Source organism: Marmota marmota, unplaced genomic scaffold (genome assembly GCF_001458135.2).
Source record: "Marmota marmota marmota unplaced genomic scaffold, marMar, whole genome shotgun sequence".
Taxonomy (NCBI): Eukaryota; Metazoa; Chordata; class Mammalia; order Rodentia; family Sciuridae; genus Marmota; species Marmota marmota.
Genome location: NW_025999949.1, coordinates 12,468,714 through 12,491,193, shown reverse-complemented (window position 1 = coordinate 12,491,193; position 22,480 = coordinate 12,468,714). Strand labels below are relative to the sequence as shown.

The 22,480-nt window shown below is 32.3% G+C and overlaps 1 protein-coding gene across 6 annotated transcripts in view; it reads left to right on the top strand.

Moving 5' to 3' along the window:
- The window catches only part of Csmd3 (CUB and Sushi multiple domains 3), a 1,105,037-nt gene that overhangs the window by 701,077 nt on the left and 381,480 nt on the right, over positions 1-22,480 (top strand). For all 6 annotated transcript variants that reach the window (XM_048802035.1, XM_048802036.1, XM_048802034.1 and 3 more), the window contains 3 exons: positions 5,708-5,895; positions 12,433-12,621; positions 19,065-19,181. In XM_048802035.1, the coding sequence (XP_048657992.1) occupies positions 5,708-5,895; positions 12,433-12,621; positions 19,065-19,181 (494 nt within the window). The remainder of the gene's footprint in view (positions 1-5,707; positions 5,896-12,432; positions 12,622-19,064; positions 19,182-22,480) is intronic.

Here is a 22,480-nt window from a genome sequence, read left to right as displayed (position 1 = left end):
TTGTTTTGTTTTCTACTCTACTTCTGGCTCTAATTCCTTTGGGCAGAATCATCCCTCTTGTGAGAGCCTGAGAGTTACTGGCCTCTCTCAATGTTACTGTGCTCCTTATTTGTATCATTTTCCTTCATTCTCACAAAAACCATAATATAAAGGGCAACCAAGAGGATTACTGCACAATCCAGAATAATTTAAGATTAAGTAAGCAAGCTTTTGTTGTCCTAAATTATCTTCATAGTCCTAATCACAGTAGTAAGTGCATATAGTGCCACAGTTCCCTCTCTTATCAGAGATCCTTTTCTGTATTTAGTCTCTTTGGCCTTTAGGATCTTCAACCCTTGTTTCCCCTTTCTCCTGCCAGCCTCCAGTATGTAGCAGGGCAAATCACAAAATACCTGTTACTTTCATGCAGAACAATTTAACTATTATTTTCCCTGACTACCCAATTGGGTTATGTCAGGGAATGAAATGGATTTTACCTTTCTTTCCAAACATGCCAAATATTCATCCTTTCTTCACCTTCCAATTGAACAAAACCATAAAATATCATAAAAATGATATAACTGAAGATGATATAACTATAAAATATTATCTTATTTTCATTTTCTTATATTTAAATTTTTTTAAAAAAATGTTTTTAGTTGTTGAAGGACTTTATTTATTTATTTATTTATTTATTTATTTATTTATTTATATATGGTGTTGAGAATCAAACCCTGTGCCTCACACATCCTAGGCAAGCGCTCTACCACTGAGCCACGACCTCAGCCCTCTTATATTCAATTTTCTAATGCTGCATTAGCCTAAAACATAAGATTAGAAAATGAGTTAAAGGAAAATAAATGCAAAGTGCATTATTGTATTCAGAAGCATCCCCTGTTTGCTTAGGAGACTGATTAATCATCATTAAATAAATATACTCCTTATGTCTTTCAGCACAAACTAGGGTACTTAGAACTGCCCAATTGAAAAGCAGTTTGATTACAAAGAGAAGCCTGCATTTCAGAGCATATATTCTTTAACTTTTGAATTTGAACTTCTGTTCAAAGGCACTGTGTTTTCTGTCCAAAATTGTTACCAGGTATTTCTATCATTGGTGGATACAATGAGCCTTCTGGCAACTTGCTTATCTTGTTTAGATACTTTAGAATTGTCAAAAATGAATACATATGACATAAACCATCCCAAATTTACCCTCCTAGTGAAATCTTTCCATCCATTTTTATGTCACACTAGTTAGACAAAAACTTTATTTATCTTATATAAATATAGCTACTAAGAATGTTTTGTTCTGTCACCATTTTATTCTTATATGTTTATTAAGACACAAATCGTTTTAATTAGAACAGAAACAAGAAAGCTAAATTGAAAAGTATGTGATTCTGCAATCTGTGTATGGGGTGAAGGTGGGAGTTCATAACCCACTTGAATCAAAGTGTGGAATATGATATGTCAAGAAATTTGTAATGTTTTGAACAACCCACAATAAAAAATTAAAAAAAAAAATCTCAATTAGAGAAATGCAAAAAAAAAAAAAAAAGAAAAGTAATTTTCAATACTTGTGCACAATAACAACCATGCCTCATTTCTCAATTCCTAAATTACCAGCTCAATTAAATTACATATCAATTCTTTAAGAAACTATTCCTTGTTAATTGGCTGGAAAAATCAGGTTAGAATGCCTTACAAATTAATCAATGCTATATTCAATATTTTAGAACAAACAGCAAGTCATATCAATATATTTTCTTTAACTCATATTTTATATAAATAAAATTGTTCCAAATCTTCCCCCCCCCATAGTGCTGGGGATTGAACCCATGATCTCATATATGCTAAACAATCACTCTATCACCAAGGTACTCCCCCAGTCCCAGAATCTTACATGTCTAAACTGAAATGTTCTTATTGAGGGTTGAACCCACTATTAGCCACCCCTCCTCTAAGGTGGGGGGGACTATAAGATTCTTGATTTGCAGTTATCTGAAATAAAAATTATTTATTTTCTTCCATTTTTTTCTTTTCTAATGACCTTTTAAGGATTTGAGGCTTTGCTTGAATGTTCTCCATACTTCATGTGCTTTGTAGAAAAATTGATTGCTATGAGATTATACTTGTATTACCCACCCTTCACATGGTAGGAGTAATTCAGTAGCAAAGGGATATTCAAGGAATTTCACTAAGTTAAAAAATAAATGCATTTTAACCATTAGTTTAGTGGAAAAAAAAATCACTTGGAAAGTAGACACACACACACTCACATACACACAAACCACTTCCTTGTATATTGATCCTATAATGGTTTGGTGCTTCATTTGTCTAAAGACTATTTTGAGAAGCAGGATATTATTTAGAAGTGTTTGACACATATTGGGCTCTTGAAAAACCAGATTCTCCTCTGATTTCTGTCTAAGTTCTTGTAGGAACACAAGACTTTTTTTATTTATTTACTTATTTTTAGTTTTTATTTTTTAGTACTGAGAGTTGAACTCAGGAGTGCTTCAGCACTAAGCAACATCCCCAGCCCTTTTTTGTGTTTTATTTAGTGTCAGGGTCTCACTGAGTTGCTAATTGCCTCACTAAGTTGCTGAGGCTGGCTTTGAATTTGCCATCCTCTTGCCTCAGCCTTGGGTGCTGCTGGGATTATGGGCCTGCACCAGGGCACCAGCTAAACTTTTTAATATTTTCTTTCATTCTAAGATATTTTCGTGCAATTTGGTTCCAAGTAATGAGTTACATTTATTGTAAAATTCACGAATAACTTAAGTTGACTTGGTTGAAAATACATTTTGAAAGCTCAAATAATATAATTAAGATGGTGGAATAGCTATTTTGTAATTATTGTGCAATTTTTCTCAAATACAGAAATTGACTAGAATTAATCTACAGAAAAAAACTTGAAGATTTTATTTACAGATATATTAGTAATTAGTTGTCTCCTTGAGATTCTCTTAAGCAGAATAAATCAATGAGATCTTAAGAAATGTGATTTCTATCAAATACAAAACAAAATAACAATAATACCAACAAATATATGGTTTTCAAAAGGTTTACCTGTTTTTAATACATCCAAAAGTTTAATGTCTTATTCTTAGATATGTAGAATAATTTTTATTTTTACCTCCTCTCACAGTTCTTAACTTTTTTCACTATCTGGCAGCTCCTAACTCAGTAAGACAAACTCATTTTACGATCAATCATCCAAAGTATGTCTTTCATTTCCTTTTCCTATCTTCAGCTCCCTGACTAAATTAAAATCTTATCAGTATCAGTGTCCCAGAGGTTTTTTTTTTTTCCAATATTTAAGTTAATGACGATTATTTTAATTTGACCAGAATGGGTTTGAATTATATCAAGAATGTTTTTTTTTTTTAATGGACAACAATGCATGAGTAAGATTAGGTCCCATATCATTTTTAAACTCATCTATAGTGATTCTATATTATTTGTTCATTATAACCAATATATTTAATGTCATAAAGGAACGGTAGAATGAGGCCATTCGTGAGAAATTTATACAACCATCTTAATACACACAAATGAGTGAAATTTAATTTATTGTGTTACCCTATCCCATTTTGCATGTTATATTTTTATAGTTCCTTAGAGCAAATCTGTAATGATTTTCTTTTTAAAGATTCACTGCTGCTGAACAATTTTCTCTATATTATCAGTTAATGTTGCTACTCTATTAAGAATTAAGTCTTTTTATGTCTCAATTCCAAGTAATCCCTGACTCTTCTGTGTATTTTAATTTGGTTGTTGTCAGCTCACTAGCAATCAAAGTGAAATTCCAATTTCAATATTCATGATAGATTGACTACAAAGCAACCATATAAGGAATTCACAATGCCTAATTGCCTGATTATTTTCTTAAAGTACTTAGTATGTTTTGTGTTTTTCTTTCTCTACATTATTATTACAGATGCAATATATTCAAGGTTGCAATATTAGAAGTAAGACAAATGTATAAAATTCACACATTTTACCAAGTATTTTGCTTTACAGGATGTAATGGGATAGAAATTAAAAAACATTCAGACTGTTACTCCTTAAATGGCATTAAATTATGTATTTAATTTTGACCACTCTTTTGTCATTTTGTAACAATATCAGAGGTTCATATGATATAATGAAATAAGAGTTTTAGGCATTTGTTTTGCCTAAACTTGAGGGTTTTTTTTTTTAAGGAATAATGTGGTTTAATCTTATATGCTGAAAAATTCTGATAAGTATGATATTTAGTTATTCTCTGAAATGTTCTTGAAAGTATGCTGGAGATACTAGAAAAATAACACTGAAAATATATTGGAAGATACATTTTATTTATTTATTTATTTATTTTGGAAGATACATTCTAAATGTGTGAAAATATATGGGTAACACTAAAACATCCAATTATGTTGAACACTTATTTTTGTAAATTGGTAACTATTCTAAAGAAAAGACATTTTGTTGTTAAAATATATTTGTTCTTTCATTTATCCAGTAAACATTTATTGAATGTTTACTATATACAAAGCATTGACAAAAACAGACATGCCTGACTTCAGCTTATAGAGTTTTAAGAAAGACAGTTGTCAAACTAGCAAACACAACAGTGATAAGCATCACAAAGAACATAGCAAATTATGCAGAATAGTAGAAGAACTAGCCTACATTGTGAGGCCAGAGAAGGTCTTCCTGTCAACATATTGAAGCTGAAACTGAAGATGTATAGGAAAATCTTGGTAGAAGTTACAAAAGAATTTCCTGGGTTTCTGGGTCAGCATGGGAAAAGCAATTAGATGTTCAGCTTTTCATGAGTGCATGAGAATATAATTATCTGATACAAAAGAATGTACATATATATGTATATATTTTGTTCTGTATTTATTGGCTCTGTATTTGTTGCATTTACAAAATAATTGTATCTTTTAAAAAACTGAAATCAGCAACAGAAGTAACAAAAACCTAACCATAAAAGCACTAGCATAGCCTAGAGTCAAATGATGTTAAGGCCTCTATAATTTAAGAAAATCTGATACGGTTTTAAATTCTAAATACTGCAGTTTCCTTATCTGTAGAGTAGGTATAATAAAAGAAGTTACTTTATAGGTTTAGTGGGATTACTTAACAAATTTATACAGGTAAACTTAGCAGTTTCTGGTACTTAGTAAATATCAAATACATCATCATTAGTTATTAATTTATATGTAGAACTGCTATCTATTGTTATCTACTTATAATGAAAAATATTATTTTCAAATACCCTCTATATATGAATTTTAATTGCCAACAAAAATTTGTCCAAAAATATATAAAGCAAATTTTAGAATTCAAATTTATATATTAAGATGAAAATCTGATTTACTGATTCAAAAATAATATGAATCACATTTTTCCATATAAATTATTACAGCAACTAGAAGTGATTCAAGAAATATACTTAGTTGATGAACAGTCTGTTTATTTATTGGTGATAATCCTTAACATTTGAAAATGTTTACTTATGAACAAGCATGTACATATATGATTTTAATGATCATTTTCTATAGGAATGAGTTTATAACTTTGGTAATTTAAAAGGACAAGTATGAACTTAAATATTAGAGAACCTAATGAAAATTATAAATATGCTAAAAATCTCAAGTAGAAATTTAAATAACAATTTAAAGCATTATTTTCTTACATATATTCTAATATATTTCCATATGTTTCTTAACCTTAGATTTCAGACTGAACTGAATTATGATGTTCTGGAAGTTCATGATGGACCAAATCTTCTCTCACCCTTGCTTGGATCTTACAATGGCACACAGGTGCCCCAGTTCCTATTCAGTAGCAGTAATTTCATATACCTACTCTTTACAACAGACAACAGTCGTTCTAATAATGGTTTTAAGATTCATTATGAAAGTGAGTAATTACAAAATATTTTTTGATTTCTCTATTCTGCTTGCCTTGTATTTTGTATTATCATTGTGTTATTAATAGAACTGGTAGCTCTAATTATTTTTTAAAATCAAAGATTTTTTTGAGCTATGAGAATGCTATTGCTTTATAAGATATATGCTTTAGTAAATTCTGCAATGGATTTTCCAATAATATCTATCTAATGTTACTACCAAAGTAAATACTAAGGAAATGGTAGAAGTATCAAACAATTATTTTAAAATGAATTCATGTACTAATTACTTATGTTTGATTTTAAAAAGCAGACAATAGGCAATAAGTGTCTTTTAACATTTACTTCACAAATTCAATTTTTAAAAAATTTTCTCATATGATTCACGCATTTTCCATTTAAAATATAAAATTTCATTTGGATAAAAGACTGAAAAGTAAAATATGTATGAATAGGAATATAATTAACATAACTCGTCAAACACTATATTAAAACAAGCTGTAATTCAGAGTCTTGGAATCAATTCACGATAATCTCAATTAAAAGCTCATACTTCTGCTTAAAAAGTCTAAACTATGTCTTATTTAAAGGTTTTTTTAAAAAAATATTTTTAGTGGACACAATACCTTTATTTTATTTATTTATTTTTATGTGGTGCTGAGGATTGAACCCAGTGCCTCACACTTGTGAGGCAAATGCTCTATCACTGAGCCACAACCCCAGCACCTTTTATAAAGGTTTTTATAACTCAGGAATTTACATAGGAAAAAAATTTCTGCTTTTATTTATAAACATCTTGAAAATTTATACCTTTGTGGCTGTATTGCATATATATATATATATATATATATATATATATATATATNATATATATATATATATATATATATATATTATACACACACACACCTAAACTCACATATGCACACATTTTTATCATGAAATGCATTACCATATTCCTTTGCATGAAAGTATTTTGATAAATGGATACATGAGCACATTTGAGAGAGTTACTATAAGACATCTATATATCAAGATCTTGAATTAAAATGTTTAACATTTACTTATTAACACTGACATAGTCAACTTTTAAAGTTTATTTCAAAATTAATTTTTGCTAGCAATTAATGAATATCAGTATATACCCATATTTTCATTTAGTTCACTGCTGTATCCTATGCCCACCAAATTAAATGTAATCCCACCTCACCCAAGGTATGTGGTCTCTGTTGTATGTCAGGCACAGGCCTATTTTCTTTCTTTCTTTTTTGTTTTATTTGTTCTTTTAAGATATACATGACAGTAGAATGTATTTTGACATATTACACATATGTGGAGTATAATTTATTCTAGTTAGGATCCCATTCCTGCGGTTGTATGTGGTATGGAGTTTCACTGGTCACATATTCTTATATGAACATAGGAGGGTGTGTCCAATTCATTTTGCTGTCTTTCCTATTCCAATTTCTCCCTTCATTACCTTTATTTAATCCAATGAACTCCTCTTTTCCATCTCTCCTTTATTATGTATTAGCATCCACATATCAGAGAAAACATTCAGCCTTGGTTTTTTGGGGATGGGCTTATTTCACTTAGCATGATAGCCTCCTGTTCCATCCATTTAGTAGCAATTTCCATAATTGCATTCTTTGTTATGGCTGAATAATATTCCATTGTGTGTATATACCACGTTTTCTTTATCCATTCATCTGTTGAAGAGTACCTAGGTTGGTTCCATATCTTGGCTATTTTGAATTGAGCTCTCTAAACATTGATGTGGATGCATCACTGTAGTATCAGGCACAGATCTATTTTAAGGAGTAAATGAAACCATACATGTGAATTTTTGAGCAGGATCGCTAACATGCAGTAAGTTCTAAGTAAATGATTCTTTTATGTTTTTCCTATAAAAATTAAACAAGAAATTAAAAATCAGAATTCAAGCTGAAATTCATTCCTTTTGTCAATAAGTTTGAACCACTTGCAGGTTCTTGGTAATATAGTCCTTTTATTACTGAGGTATATTGGTTTAGAAGGCAAAGTGGAGGCTGAGAGCTAAGGGAGGTTGAAGCTAATGAGAGACATTTTATATTGATTTGTTGAATCTGGTGGGAGGTGGTAACTTGCTATTTAAATTTGCTTATAAGAAATCACATTCTCTCATTTTACTTATTTTAGTCTTGAGGTTTATTTTATATTATGAAATAGTTTCCAGAATTATAAATACTTTGTTACCAAGGAGACATAAACCTTTTTCTCTGACACCATTTTTTTTTCTCTAGATGAAGTAACTGGGCTTTTGTTTCGAATGAACCATTCACAAAGCTCAAAATTAGTTGATTATTAATCAAAAATTTAAAAATATATGGCATTTAGTTAGTGAATTTTTGATTTTAAAAATTAAATGTATTAAGTAGAATTTGATTTCTATAAATGGACCAAAACCCTGTGAAAGGGATTTCTTGCAAAAGCCACCACTGCTTGCACTCCAGGTCTCCACTGTATGTTCTTTCCCAAAGCCCTTTCAATCCCATTCTATATTTCTTTCAAAACAAGGAGATTGAGAAAACTGTACCAAAAAGATATGATTGTTTATGGTATTCGATACATATTAAAATAACAAAAATTGCATACCCTAGACTGTAAGAACATAATCCCCTTTTTGTTTTAGTCATTTTTCTCTCTGAAGAAAAAGCACTTCTGTGTATTATGTTGTATTGCTTGAAATACAAATACTAATTCAGCAGTAGTCCTGAAACCAATTCCCCATGGATGCTAAGGGGCAATTACATAAACTGTCCTTCAATATCTAAATATTATAAAATGCATATAAATTATAAATGGATGTAGAACAAACCCATAGACTCTGACATCCATCTTTAAAGGCATATTTTATGTTCATGTGTAGATATATATATTTTTTCACATATGTAAAATGGTACACTTACCACAAGAATGGGAAGTTATACTCCATGTACACATGGTATGCCCAAATATATTCTACTGTCATGTATAACCAAAAAGAACAAATTAAAAAGGAGGTGGTATAGTTGTAAATAATGTACAATTTAAATAACAATTGATTATGAACAATAAATATGGGGAAGGGGAAAAAGAAAGCACAACTTAAAATATTCAATATTTTTATTACATAGGAAAAATAGGCAGAAAGTCTGTTTTGACTTTTTAGAGTAAAGTTCTATACAATAATAAGAAAAATGAGAAAATGTTCATATCTTTTACTGTAATTCCAACATAAACTTCTAAAAATTATGTATACTGTCAAAATATAAGAATCTTTCCAAACTATCAATTATGTTGTAATTTTAAGTAATGACTATTAGTAAATTATACTGACGTGTTCATCATGATCTTTCTTGTTTTCTCAATTCTACATTTCCATTGCTATGAATCCTGCCTTGAATTGTTTGCTTGTGAATCAACTATAAAATGTTTCCTTATACTTATTCCATGACTTCTAGATTCACATAGCACAGTAAGAAGCATATAAAGAAATGCATAATTTCTCTTTATTCTTCAGTTGGTTAATGAAAGAGGATAATTAAGCATGTACTGCCCACTGGCCTTTACTCAGATAACATGAAACCATTAAAATCACTTTTGAATAATAAAATTTTACTGTAGTTTAACTATAATTTACATTACATATCACCTCTTTTACCTGCATTTTCATGATTTCATAAGATTTCACTGATGGAGTTTTAAGATGAAGGAAAGTTGTATGTGATCAGTCCCACTAGAGGAAGGTCCCAGAAAGAAAGGGAATCTAAGCAACTGTGATAAAGACTAAGAGAAAGCCAGGATTGGTGGCGTAGGCCTATAATCCCAACTACTTGGTGTGAGGGGTGGGGGCGGATGCTGAAGCAGGATTCTCACAAGTTCCAGGCCACTTTGCGCAACTAAGTGAGAACCTGTCTTAAAATAAAATTGAGAAAAGTGATGGAGATGTAGCTCATAGTAGAGCACCCCTGGGTTTAAGCCCAAGTTACAACAACAATAGCAAAAGACTGAGAAGATTGTGCACTTTAAGAGGACAAGTGAAAGTATTCCTGGAAGAGAAAGTAAACATAAAACTAATCAGACTTATTTGATTTATGGAGAATAACCATTTGGAGCTGGGCACAGTGGTTAGCACCTGTAATCCCATTTGCTCGGGAAGCTGAGGCAGGAGGATCAAGAGTTCAAAGGAAGCCTCTGCAATGGTGAGGTACTAAGCAACTCAGTGAGACCCTGTCTCTAAATAAAATACCAAATAGTGCTGGGAGTGTGGTTCCGTGATTGAGTACCTTTGAGTTCAATCCCTGGTACCAGAGAGAGAGAGAGAGAGAGAGAATAACCATTGGAAAATAACAGAAATTAAGAATATTAGAGTCCAATCTGGGACTCTTTGAATTTAAAGACGATATTGTAAAATTTGGTCTCATTTGCAGTAGTGTAACCAAAAGCTCAGTCCTTGTCCCCAATGCCAACTAATGCCAGTTTTGAGAAAAAGGAAACTGAAGTTTTATTACTTCGCTAGCAAAGGAGAAACACAGGGGACTCCTGTCCCAAAGTCTGTGACTTTCCTCATCAGGGAGGACTGGAGAGTTTTAAAGGAACTCTTCAAGGGTTACATTCCTGGTGTGCTGGTAAGGGGGTCCCAGGGCGCCCTCATGGCATGTTAAGATTCACTTGTTAATTTGGGAGATATTCACTTCCCAATCCTCAGTAGGCATCTCCTTCCAGTAGTGGGTGTGTTCAATGGCAACTAACTAGGGGAAGAAAAGATAACACTGTCTCCCTAATCTTGTTAGGGAGGGATAAGCCAGAGGGGGTGGGGGCATTAAAAATAATAATAAGCCTTAGAGCAATGAGGGCTATTTTCAGAAAGTGGGGACCACTGTTACAGTAGGGTATAAGCAAAAAAAAAAAAAAAAAAAGACATGTTTTAAGAATATGTGTGTCCATTATTTTATGTAAAATAGACTTAATTTGAAAGACTACTGAAAAGAAGGCCAAACGTTATTATTTATTTTATACACTTGAAGATTTGAAGGTCTTGAATAATGTAGGGAAGTAAAAAAAATGACATTATGATTTTTCAGTGAGAGACATTACTCTGTGGAGGAAAGAAAAGTGAGAAAGAATCATAGACAATGAGGGTTTAAAAGCCTTGGGGGCCTAGAAGAATAATGATCATAGTGAAAAGAGGAATCTAGCAGATAAAAGTACTTGTGTTGAAGATAAAATTGTCTCTGTTAGGTTTTAGTGTCTCATTAAAATAATAACATTTAAATGAAATGAATATGCTTGATAAATTCACCCCTCTAAAATTAAACTTATATTTTGTTGTAGTTTGTTTAGCTCCATCTTAAAATTGGGTAACTAATACAAATAAATGTTTCTCATGTGAAGATTAGTCAATATAATTACACAATTTTGAAAACACTAATTATGTATTTTTGGAACATAGAAACAATAGTTATTCATTGTTTAAATCTCCCATTTAAGAAGAATAAGATAATTTCTATTATATATTTTATCAGTGGTCCTCAGCTGGGGGCATTTTTGCATCCCAGGAAATATGTGATAGAGAAATTTTTGGTTATCATCATTGAAGAAGTGTTACTGGCTTCTAACAGTTAGAGGATAGGCATATTTCTAAAGATATTACCATGCACAGGACAACCCATAATAAAGAATTGTCTGGTCCAGAAAGTCAATAATGCCAAGTTTTGAGAAAACATGCCTTATTATGGGAAAAGCATGGTATGATCTCAGGTTGGCATTGTAAATCAAGAGGAAAATGATCATCAGGGATTCCATAATAAAATACTACAGACTGTTGTAAACACATCTACAAGTACCCACCAAAGCAGTTGAACTGTTTTGTTTTACTTAGCAAGTCACTGGCACAGATGTGATGGCTGATGCTAACTATAACCCCAGATCCTCAGGAGGCTGAGACTGGAGAATCATGAATTTAAGTCCAGTCTCCAAAATTTAGAGAGAATCTCTCAAAATAAAAATTAAAAAAAAAAAAATAGAAATGGGCAGGAATGTAGCTCACTGGTAAAGTGCTTCTGGGTCCAATCCTCCAGGACCACATACACACACACACGGCACTGTTGTTCATAATTTCATATATCTCAAAATGCCTCTAATCTGAAAAAAAATTTGCACAATATTTAGAACTATAGGTGTACTATAATAAGCTCAAGAGATTATAATTACCACTAAAATTATCATTTTGCATACACACACATAGACAAATTTAAAATAATACAAATTTTTTTGGATAATTATGCCTCTTCAAGTTCTTAACATATTAATGACCTAAATTTGATCCTTACTAATAGGAATTAGCAAAATAAAACAAGACAAAAAATAAAACTTGTTAATAAAATTGTTCATTTTTTAAATGAAGCTATGAATATATTAATTTGTGACAAATTATTACTTACAGTTCCTTGAAAAAATAGGAATGATTTTCAGTAAATCTAAATTTCATGAAACTTACTCTCTGTTTTATTCCCTTTGTTTCTCAGGTGTTACAGTAAATACATATTCTTGTTTGGACCCTGGCATACCTGTACATGGCCTTCGTTATGGTCATGATTTCTCCATTGGATCTACTGTTTCATTTAGTTGTGATCCAGGATACAGGTTGAGTCATGAAGAGCCCCTGCTATGTGAAAAAAACCACTGGTGGAGTCATCCACTCCCAACCTGTGATGGTAAGAACTAATTTGATATGCAAAATGTGCCTATTTATAAACCAAAATAAATCAGTATAATCCTTAAAAATATGAGGCTTGGGCTGGGAATGTGGCTCAAGCGGTAGCGCGCTTGCCTGGCACGCGTGCGGCCCGGGTTCGATCCTCAGCACCTCATACAAACAAAGATGTTGTGTCCGCCGAAAACTAAATAGAAAGTAAATATCAAAATTCTCAAAAAAAAAAAAAATATGAGGCTTAACAAACTATAAATCTTTCACATTTTTAAAAGATTATCTTGAATTTTTTTGAAGTTTTGTTATCAAACCTATTAATAAAATGTGAAAAATATAATCAGCTAAACTTACCCCATGATGAAATATTATATATATGTATGTGTATATATGTGTGTATATATATATATATATATATATATATATATATATATATATATAATATTTAGAACTATAGGTGTACTATAGTATTATACACATAATATATATATATATATAAATTAATATTATTGGGAAGTGCTTGCATAGTTGCTTTGCCAAAAGTACTCCCAATATAAGTTTGTGTATTAATCAGAGCTATAATTTCTATTTACAGCATGCTTTCTAATTTCTATGCCTCTTCTTTTTCAAGTTGTAAAGTCACGCTTATCATCTCATAATTAAATATTTATGGTACATTCAGTGCCATCACATTTTTAGGAATAGCCCTATGCCAATTTGTTTTTACAACAGGGTTTGAAATAATAATCAGCACACCTCCCCTATATTTATACAATACCATTTGTATTAGTCAGCATTATTGTGATTGTGATAGAAACTCAATTCTGATTTTTGAAAATACAAGCAAAAACTGTTATCCAACTATTCAAAATTTAGAAAAGGCAGATTAGCATACTTCACATTACTCATTATAAGCATGGATTCAAACTTTTTCAAGAATCTCTCCATCTTCTACCTAGGCTTTTTCATATCATTCATATCTTTCTCTTTAATTGCAGACAAGCTTTTTTTTTCCTGTATGGAGAGAATATGATAGTTCATAGACTTATACATGCTGAATTAGAAAAGATTAATAATTCTTTATTATTAAAACTAGAAAATCCCAGAAAATGTATTTGATTGGTCTATACCTGATCTAGTTACTGTAGTAATGGGGAAAGATCCAGTTTCATTGCATTTGTCCAGGTCATGTGCTCATCCATCCCTGTGGCTGAGACAAAAAAAGTGGCATAATGGTAATATGCTTGCCATTCCCTGATAAAACTACATGATTGGCATGAGAAAGTAATATTCACCAAGAGAGAAAATTATGGAGGTAATAATATCAAAAGAAATTAAATGATTAAAAAATCATGTTCAACTATACTGGCACACTTAAATTTTATAGATAATAAAAGCAGATATATTTGGGTTTCACAGAAACAACATCGATCCTCATCGTCTCTTGCCAGTGTAACTGCAATCAACTTTCAATTTAGTATCTGACCTCTTTTTTTTTTTCTTTTATTTTGGTACCATGGGATTGAACACAGGGGCACTTAACCACTGAGACACATCCCCAGGACTTTTAATATTTTATTTAGAGACAAGGTCTCACTGAGTTGCTTAGGGCCTTGCTAAGTTGCTAAGGCTTGCTTTGAACTCGTGATCCTCCTGCATTAGCCTCCCAAACCACTGGGATTACAGGCATACACCACAGTGCCAGGCTTCAATTTCTAACCTTTTCAATCTAACTTATATCTTTTACAATAAGATTGCTTCATGTTACACTTCATGTCATACTTCATATCAAAAATACTTAATGGCTTTATTTGGTTTGGAAACAAAAGTTCACCTTACTAGTCTTTAATTAGTCATTCATAACTAATTAGTGATTACAGTAAGTAATATTACTAATCTTAAAGTAATCTTAAATTACTTTATCATAATTTAGGATACTTAACCATGTGGATTCTTTCCAATTCTGTTTCTGTCCTGAATTCGTACAGTGCATCTTTTTCTGAAAGACCATGTCATGTTATTTTGAACTTCCATCTTGATCTGTCCTTCTCTTTTATGTTCCCATTTCTCTCTGGGTATAACTGAACAAGGGTGAATTGTACTCATTTTTTACATTTTTGAGCGTTTTACAAAATAATTGCCTAATGATTTTTAACCAACTTAATCTAAAATCAACTATTTTTTAAGCTATTTATAGGGGACATGAGGTAATCATGAGTTGAGGTTAGATGCTTGAGATGCAAATAGTTGCATAAATTCTCAGCACCACTATTATTTAATAATATATTTGAGTTTCTCTATCTGAAAATAAAAGCATATATTCCTTACTTAATATTTTATGTCTCTAATAAACTATCAATTTCCTCTTACACTTTTTATTTTTAGGATAGGAGTGGCAGCTTTTAGAGAAGCAAACATTACCTGTAAGAAAGAACATTCAGTCATGAATTAACCACTTATAAAATAAAATAAATCTAACTCAAACAGGCTTAATAATATGATTTTATCATAGTGCATTTTATCACTTTACATGTTAATCTTTTGTAATTGATCAAAATGAAAATTTTATAAAGCAAATGCAATTCCAAACATTTGCAATGTGAAATGATATCATTTAGAAAGATGAAGAATTTTTCATTTTTGAGGGTTGATTAAAAAGATGAGTCTGATAATGATTATGGAAAACTGTTTCAATCACCCACAAAGTGATTGGCAAATAAGAATTTAGAAGAGACAGATTAATTAAAGAATGCAGACAAGAATACAGACATATTAGGTCAGTATATATATACTTAAAACAAGAGTGATTTGAAGATAAAAGGAATAAATAAATCTATGAGAAAGCTAATGATACTTTTGAATATAGATCGCTTAAGAGGAGATATGCTATAATATCAAATGAATGAAAGACATTATAAGTTTTTATTTTATATATTTTTATTCAAAAACATAACTCAAAATGTGGGGAAAAAATCAACACTGATTCAGAAGTGCTTACAATCATGCAAAATGGAAGAAGACTGCTTGCATTCTTTGTGTGCTAGCCTTTTCATCAGTAAGCTCTAAAAAATTATAGTACATTTCATATAGGGTTGCTTGTGGGAGACAAACCTCGCCTGTGACTGAGTTAACTTCCCTGCTGGGCGATGTGGTGTCAGGCATCCATGCTGCTAGGCTGCCCTGCTCTTCCAGGGTTCCAATGACTGTGTCTTCCTTCCAGGGCTGTGTTTTCCTACAGCCCCATGGATGGAGCTGTGCTCACCTGTTCCTATGTAATATAACCCCTTGCCCTGTTTAGGGTAGAATCTTCCATGGAAGTGCCTTGTGTGTGTCCCCTTCTCTTACTGTGCCCTTGGATGTGGCCTACCCAGATGTCAGTCAACCTGCTGACAGTGGACATCATGAAGATAGACTCAGCCCCCTGAAACCTGACCCCTTGCCTTATTTGAATAGCTTCTCAATAAAAGGGGTCAGCACTTGCTCTTGCTCTCTCTCTTCCTGTGGACCCTTAAGATCAGAGGAGCCGTCACTGTGACCCCAATGAAAAAGGTATTTGTGTCTCTTGTGTGGTTATTTTGTGCAGCCCAGTTAGCCCAGTTTAGCTGGAGTGACCCCTGAGCCTTTTAGTCTGGAGAACAGAAACCCGGCAGTTGTTGTAAAGGTTAATTGAATTAATATAAATAAAGTCTGCAACATAAGTTCAGTATAAGTGTTTGTTGTTGTTTCTGCTAAGAATTAGTCAGCTTGTTATCCTAAATGTAATTATATATAAATTTTATCCTGTTTATTAGATGTAAATAAAGCTTATATATTTTCATATTTTTAGTTTCATCTCTCAAAGAGACTTAAACCTTGCTCTTTCTTCACTACTTTCTATGAAATTCTTTGTCTTCAAGATCTGCATGCAGTACTACTTATGTTTTTTTAGGAGAAAGAGAAAGAGAGAGAGAGAGAGAGAATTTTTTAATATTTATTTTTTAGTTTTTGGTGGACATAACATCTTTATTTTATTTTCATGTGGTGCTGAGGATCGAACCCAGCACCCCATGCATGCCAGGCGAGCGTGCTACAGCTTGAGCCACATCCATAGCCCGGTACTACTTATTTTTAAATAACAGAAACCTCAACTGTGTCATAAATAAGACATTCTATATTTTACCATTGGATTAAAATCAAAGTAACAGTTTAAATGTTACTAATATGTTAGTTGTTGATTCTTCCCTCTAAATTTTTAAAGTGCCTACATGTTTATGACATAAACTGTTTGTTTCTTTGGCTTCCCACTTTATATGGAGGTTTATAGGTGCAGCTTGCAGAAAGAAAATTCCCAAGAATCCCTCCAACTACAGAGAATAAGATTTTTGATGAAATAACAATTTAAAACAATACAGAAGTACAGAAGAGCTTTCCTTTAAGTCCCTTAAGAATTAGTCAGAATTACACACACACACACCTACAGGAGCACATATGTAACATACTTTTAAAGGTTTTCATTTCTCTTTTGTGTTACTTTGTGTTTTTTAATCCTAATTGAATTCTTAATTTTTCTCCTGTTCACTGAGAAGTTTTAATATAGTTGTATGAGATAACCCTTACAGATAGAGGTTTTAGATTTTAATCCAGTAAAGCATTTTTACTTATCACAGTTTTACTCAACAAAGTCATATCATGTTATATTGTTGATTTTTTTGTTGTTGTTGCATGGGGGTTCTGGTTGTTAGGATGGAAGAAGTAAAATATAGCATATTTGAAATAAGTGGACATATGTAATATAATATAATAGAAATAAGTAATATTCTGTCAAAAAAATAAAATGAATTACAAGGAAAATAATAATTCAATTTAACACTAGCATTATCAACAAGACATGGAACATCTAGCTCTTACATAGATCATAAAAGTATAGTATGCTTTCTAAAAACTTGAAAGGAAATTTAGAAATCCAATAGAATTAATTAATGGAGGACTGTGCTGGCTCTAAATAGGGGCCTATTTTATCAAATCATGCAACTTTTATAATGGTTGGATAACAAGTATATTGTAGGCATGCGCATATCTTGGTCTTAGTAAAACAGCCTGTAAGGCAACTCTAAAAGAGATACTCAGTAAGACCTCAATAGAGTAAAAGAATAAACAAGGGAAGGAGCCATTTTCAAATTTTGTATAAATACATAAAGTCCAATCCTGAATGCATAAATACTTCTAGAAACTGCAGACTTAGCATTTCTAGTCAGGTAAATCTAGATATATACCAGATATATACCAGATTGCCTGAGTTGTCACATACTCAGCATTGATAGCTGGAAAAAATCATGAAAAAGTCATGAAAGAAAACAAGGCCAAAATTCATTCTGGTATCCTGGGGAAGTTGGGAAAATTTCAAAGTAGAAGGGTCACATGTTGAATTCACAGTTCTTACTCCTCTTGTCTGTGCCTAAGAGAATTGCCTTTCTAATTAGAACAGAATATAAAGTTGACACTATTCTGCTCCCACTAGATAATAAATTCTTACTAGGCTGTATCTTTGTCTCTTCTAATTTTGAACATTGATAAAATGAGCATAACATAAACTCTGATGACTGTTGGATGCAGTATAAGACATTATAAGCTGTGATTTGTTCTCAAATGAATATTGAATCAAATTTTCATTTGTTTGATATCAGTTCATAAACATTCATTTTTAAAATTTCTTGGGATAATTACTTTCAAATATTTACTCACAAAAAAATCCCTTTATGTTCATATATTTCTCAGAGAAATACAGAGATACAAAAGCAGACTTCAGAACTTGCACAACTTCAGTGTTTTGAAAGGAATCCTATGAAGAATGACACATATCCCTTTAGGAATCTATAAGAAACAATTTTATGTAATTAACAATTCATTTTCTTAGTGTTTAAAAAGAGGTGCTGCTGAACAATTAATTACTCATGTTTAATTTACCGCAATACATGCAAATGTTACTCATAATTAGAAAAGTATAAGTATGTACTTCAAACTCAAATGTGGAATCTTTTTTTTTTTTTTTTTTTAGAGAGAGGGAGAGAGAGAGAGAGAGAATTTTAATATTTATTTTTTTTTTTAGTTTTCAGCGGACACAACATCTTTCTTTGTATGTGGTGTTGAGGATCGAACCCGGGCCACACGCATGCCAGGCGAGCGCGCTACCGCTTGAGCCACATCCCCAGCCCATGGAATCTTGACATATGTTCTCTTGGGGCCAGTACTAGTTCTCAGACACTATTAAACAAAATTTTTCTTCTCTAGTGCTATAATGGATGAAATGATTTTCTAGTATTGGAACAGGTATTTCCATACTCTTCTTATCACCAGGAAGTAGATTAAGCAAAGATAATGGAACTCATCCTGTTTCAAGAGAGGAATTGAGATTTGTTTAACTTATGCCTCTCTAATTAGGACTGATAATACTGTATTTCTTTGTATTTTCAGCATTGTGTGGAGGAGATGTTAGAGGGCCAAGTGGAACAATCTTATCACCTGGTTACCCAGAATTTTATCCAAATTCTCTGAATTGCACATGGACTGTTGATGTAACCCATGGAAAAGGTAATTTGCCTCATGTAATAATAATTGGGTTGTTTTCTGAATTTTCAATGGGTCTATTTTAATTTCATTTTCCTTAACAAAGTCATTTGCATGACCAAAACCAGATCAATACTAAAATATGCTAAAATAAAATTTGAGTAACTGCAGCAGAGGATTATATTTACTCTTCTATAACATAATGTGCTTATATTTTTACCAGAATGATGATAAAGTTATTTATTTTGCTTTGATATATTAAACTAATGTTACTTGAAATTGTCATATCAATAAAACCTCAAACAGAATGGTTTTGTTTCTGGAATAGTGTTTAGAATTTGATTTCAGAAGTTCAAATGTAAGGGTCCGGTGAAGCGTCGGAAGAGACCACCAAGAGACTGACTTTATGCAATAAGCAGGAGGGGGTTTATTGAGATTCCAGCATTCTGGGGCTCCGTGCCCACTCGAGAAGGGAGAACAGCCCAGAGCCCAGAGCAGGGGTTGAACAATGCTTAAGTACACTTTTTTGGGGAGGGCAGGGACTTTACATACATCACAGTCTCCTTTAACAAATCACCATACACTGCGGGAAAGTCAAACAACAATTCTTAGACTTGATTAGTACATACATTGGCGGGAACAGGGCTGGCTGGAGTGATAGGTCATTCCTAAGGAGGGGGTTACATTTAAACTGATTGGTTTGGGCCCTGAATGTCTACGTGACAAGCTGCACAGGATCTTAGGCTATAAATCAACTAAATGGCCAGTAGGGCATTGTCTTAACTGCCTCAGGAATTTAACCCATGCTTTGCAGTTTAGAAGCAGGTTTACAATGCCTGGTCCTTTACATTTTAACTCAGGCTTTGCAGCTTAGAAACTTTACCCTTTCACAAAGGGGAATATGAAAATGTTCTGAAATGCTAAGCCAATTGTGAACCAAATAGTATATGTTTATATACTTGTTTTTAAAATATTTGCTTATTTATTACTATAATATTTCCCATATACATTTGAAACCATTGTGTAAACAATGAGACTTAATTTTTCTAGTAGAGCTGCAGATATGTTTCACATCATTAAAGTGGACTGTAAATTGCACTGCACATATGGTAGATGTTAATAAATGCCTTTTAACAAATAAACAAATAAATGAAAAGCCCCCTAGGACTAAATATGGTTCATTCACACAGTACAGCATGAACTAGTAAATTAGCAATGTAATCGATGAGGGCAAAAACAGGGGGAAAAAATAATCATTTTCCTATGCTAAAACAAAACTGGTTTAACATTATGTATCTTGACATCTCCATGGACCAGTCTTCTAAAAAGAGTTAGTTTATTTTAAAATCTGATTTTGAGAAACAGTTGTTTTTTTTTTTAGCTCTGTCATTGTATTGTTATAATCAATTTTTATTATTATACATTTTTATTGATTTTGCTAGAGAAAATCTAAAAATAATGTCAAAAAAATTAGCAATGAGAAAATGCTGTCACAACTTTTAAAAAGCTTGTTTTTAATGGTTTAACTTTATTGTATTTTCAAAAATTAAATTTGGCTTTGATAAAATTATACATTTTACTGAGGTGGGCATAAGATTACATCAGGTTTATTATAGTTAAATTTCCACAGTGAATTAAATGTTATTGAGGGGAAAAAACATTAAAATGAGTGGTTTGCTATGGAACAGCAGCAGTAAAGAAAAGACTTTGTAAACTGTGATTTTTTTGTTGTTTTCCAGAATATAAGACTCTTTGCAGAAAGTTAACCACAGCATCCTATTATTCCAGTGTGCAGTGGATTAATGGAGTTTAAAATAAGCTCCCTGATATTATACAAGAAAATGGAGGGCTACATGCTGCTTGCTATGTAAATAGAGGTTTAATTAACACTTAAGGTTTTGCATCTTCACAGGTTGCAAGTGTTAATTAAATCTGTATTTACAAGGCAAGAAATGCAGATTTAGATGCCTTTCTTTTAGGAGCTAACAAAGTTTGTTTGAAGTACTATTCCAAAGACTACCAAAGTTATATGAAGGATAATCTCTTAAAGTTGGAAGAAATCAAAGTCTTGTTGCAAGGCAGAGGCCTGCTGAGAAGCTGGGGCAGCTGCATAGGTACCCCTCTTCATTCAGATTCTTGTGATTTAAACCAGGAAGACTTCAAACCTGTGGCTCAGAGCAACAGGCATGAGTTTATTAGACGGGACTATGGTAAAAGGGAAAGACTTTAAGGTACAGAGTTGGTTATCTTAGGAGAGGAATAGTACACCCCTTCTTCCCTCCAGTTTCACTGGGAATTTCAGGAAAGTTTCCAGAAGGTCCTGCCCAGGTCCACCTTTTAACATATGACTGTCAGCACAGGAGCTGTAGGGACTGCCTCAAAAAGAGGATGGTTTAGTACTCAGAGAGTTGGAGGTTTCAAGGAAATTGAGATTCCTGATTTTGCCTCAATTTCCTACCCACCCCCACTTAATCAATTTATTGCTCTTTGAATAGCCCTCAGCAAAGCTTTCTTTGTGAGGGTATTAATGTTTTGGTTACCAAGGTGATTAAAGTTGAGACAAAATTTCAGAGATAAAGAAGAGTCCAGGCCACCTGGGAGGGAGGGTTTGACACAATCTTGAAACAAATTCTTCTTAATGGGATGTAATTATGCCTGGGGAGGTTTTAACATATCAAGCCCCTACCTTCAGGTGTTATTGTCAGTTAAGTCTCCCTGTGGTTTTCATTTGCCATTCATTTTCTTTTCTCTGTTTACCATTTCCTGGCTGGCTAGCTACCTAACAGTGTAACCTTTCACCCAGCACATTAATTTCTTTCTGAAATGTTCCAGAAACAAGATGAACTATCCTGATAAAGATACTTCTGTTGATGCAAAGCCTACTTATTGGGAAAAACCTATTCGATTTTTTATAGATTTAATTGTTTGAGAATTATTCTTGGATTATTAAACCCAGTCTACTCTCTGGAATTAGAACACACACATACACACACACACACACACACAAAATAAAGAAACAAAAAAAAAAATCAGCTCATTCTTCTATAATATACAGGTCCTGGAACCCAGCAATTCACCATTCTGGGACTAGCATATGTCCATTCTTTCTATCCCCAGACCCTTATCCCAAACCTTTTCTTCCCAGACTGTATACTTATAATTTTTTGAGGTCTTCATCATAAAATATTACTTTTATTTTCATCACATTTATGATTCACCTTTCTCTGAATGTATTCCAACATAATGATATTATGATCTCTAAAAATTTGGTTTTCCACAATTAAACACAGACTAATTCTACAAATTATTTCTAAGAATGAAGT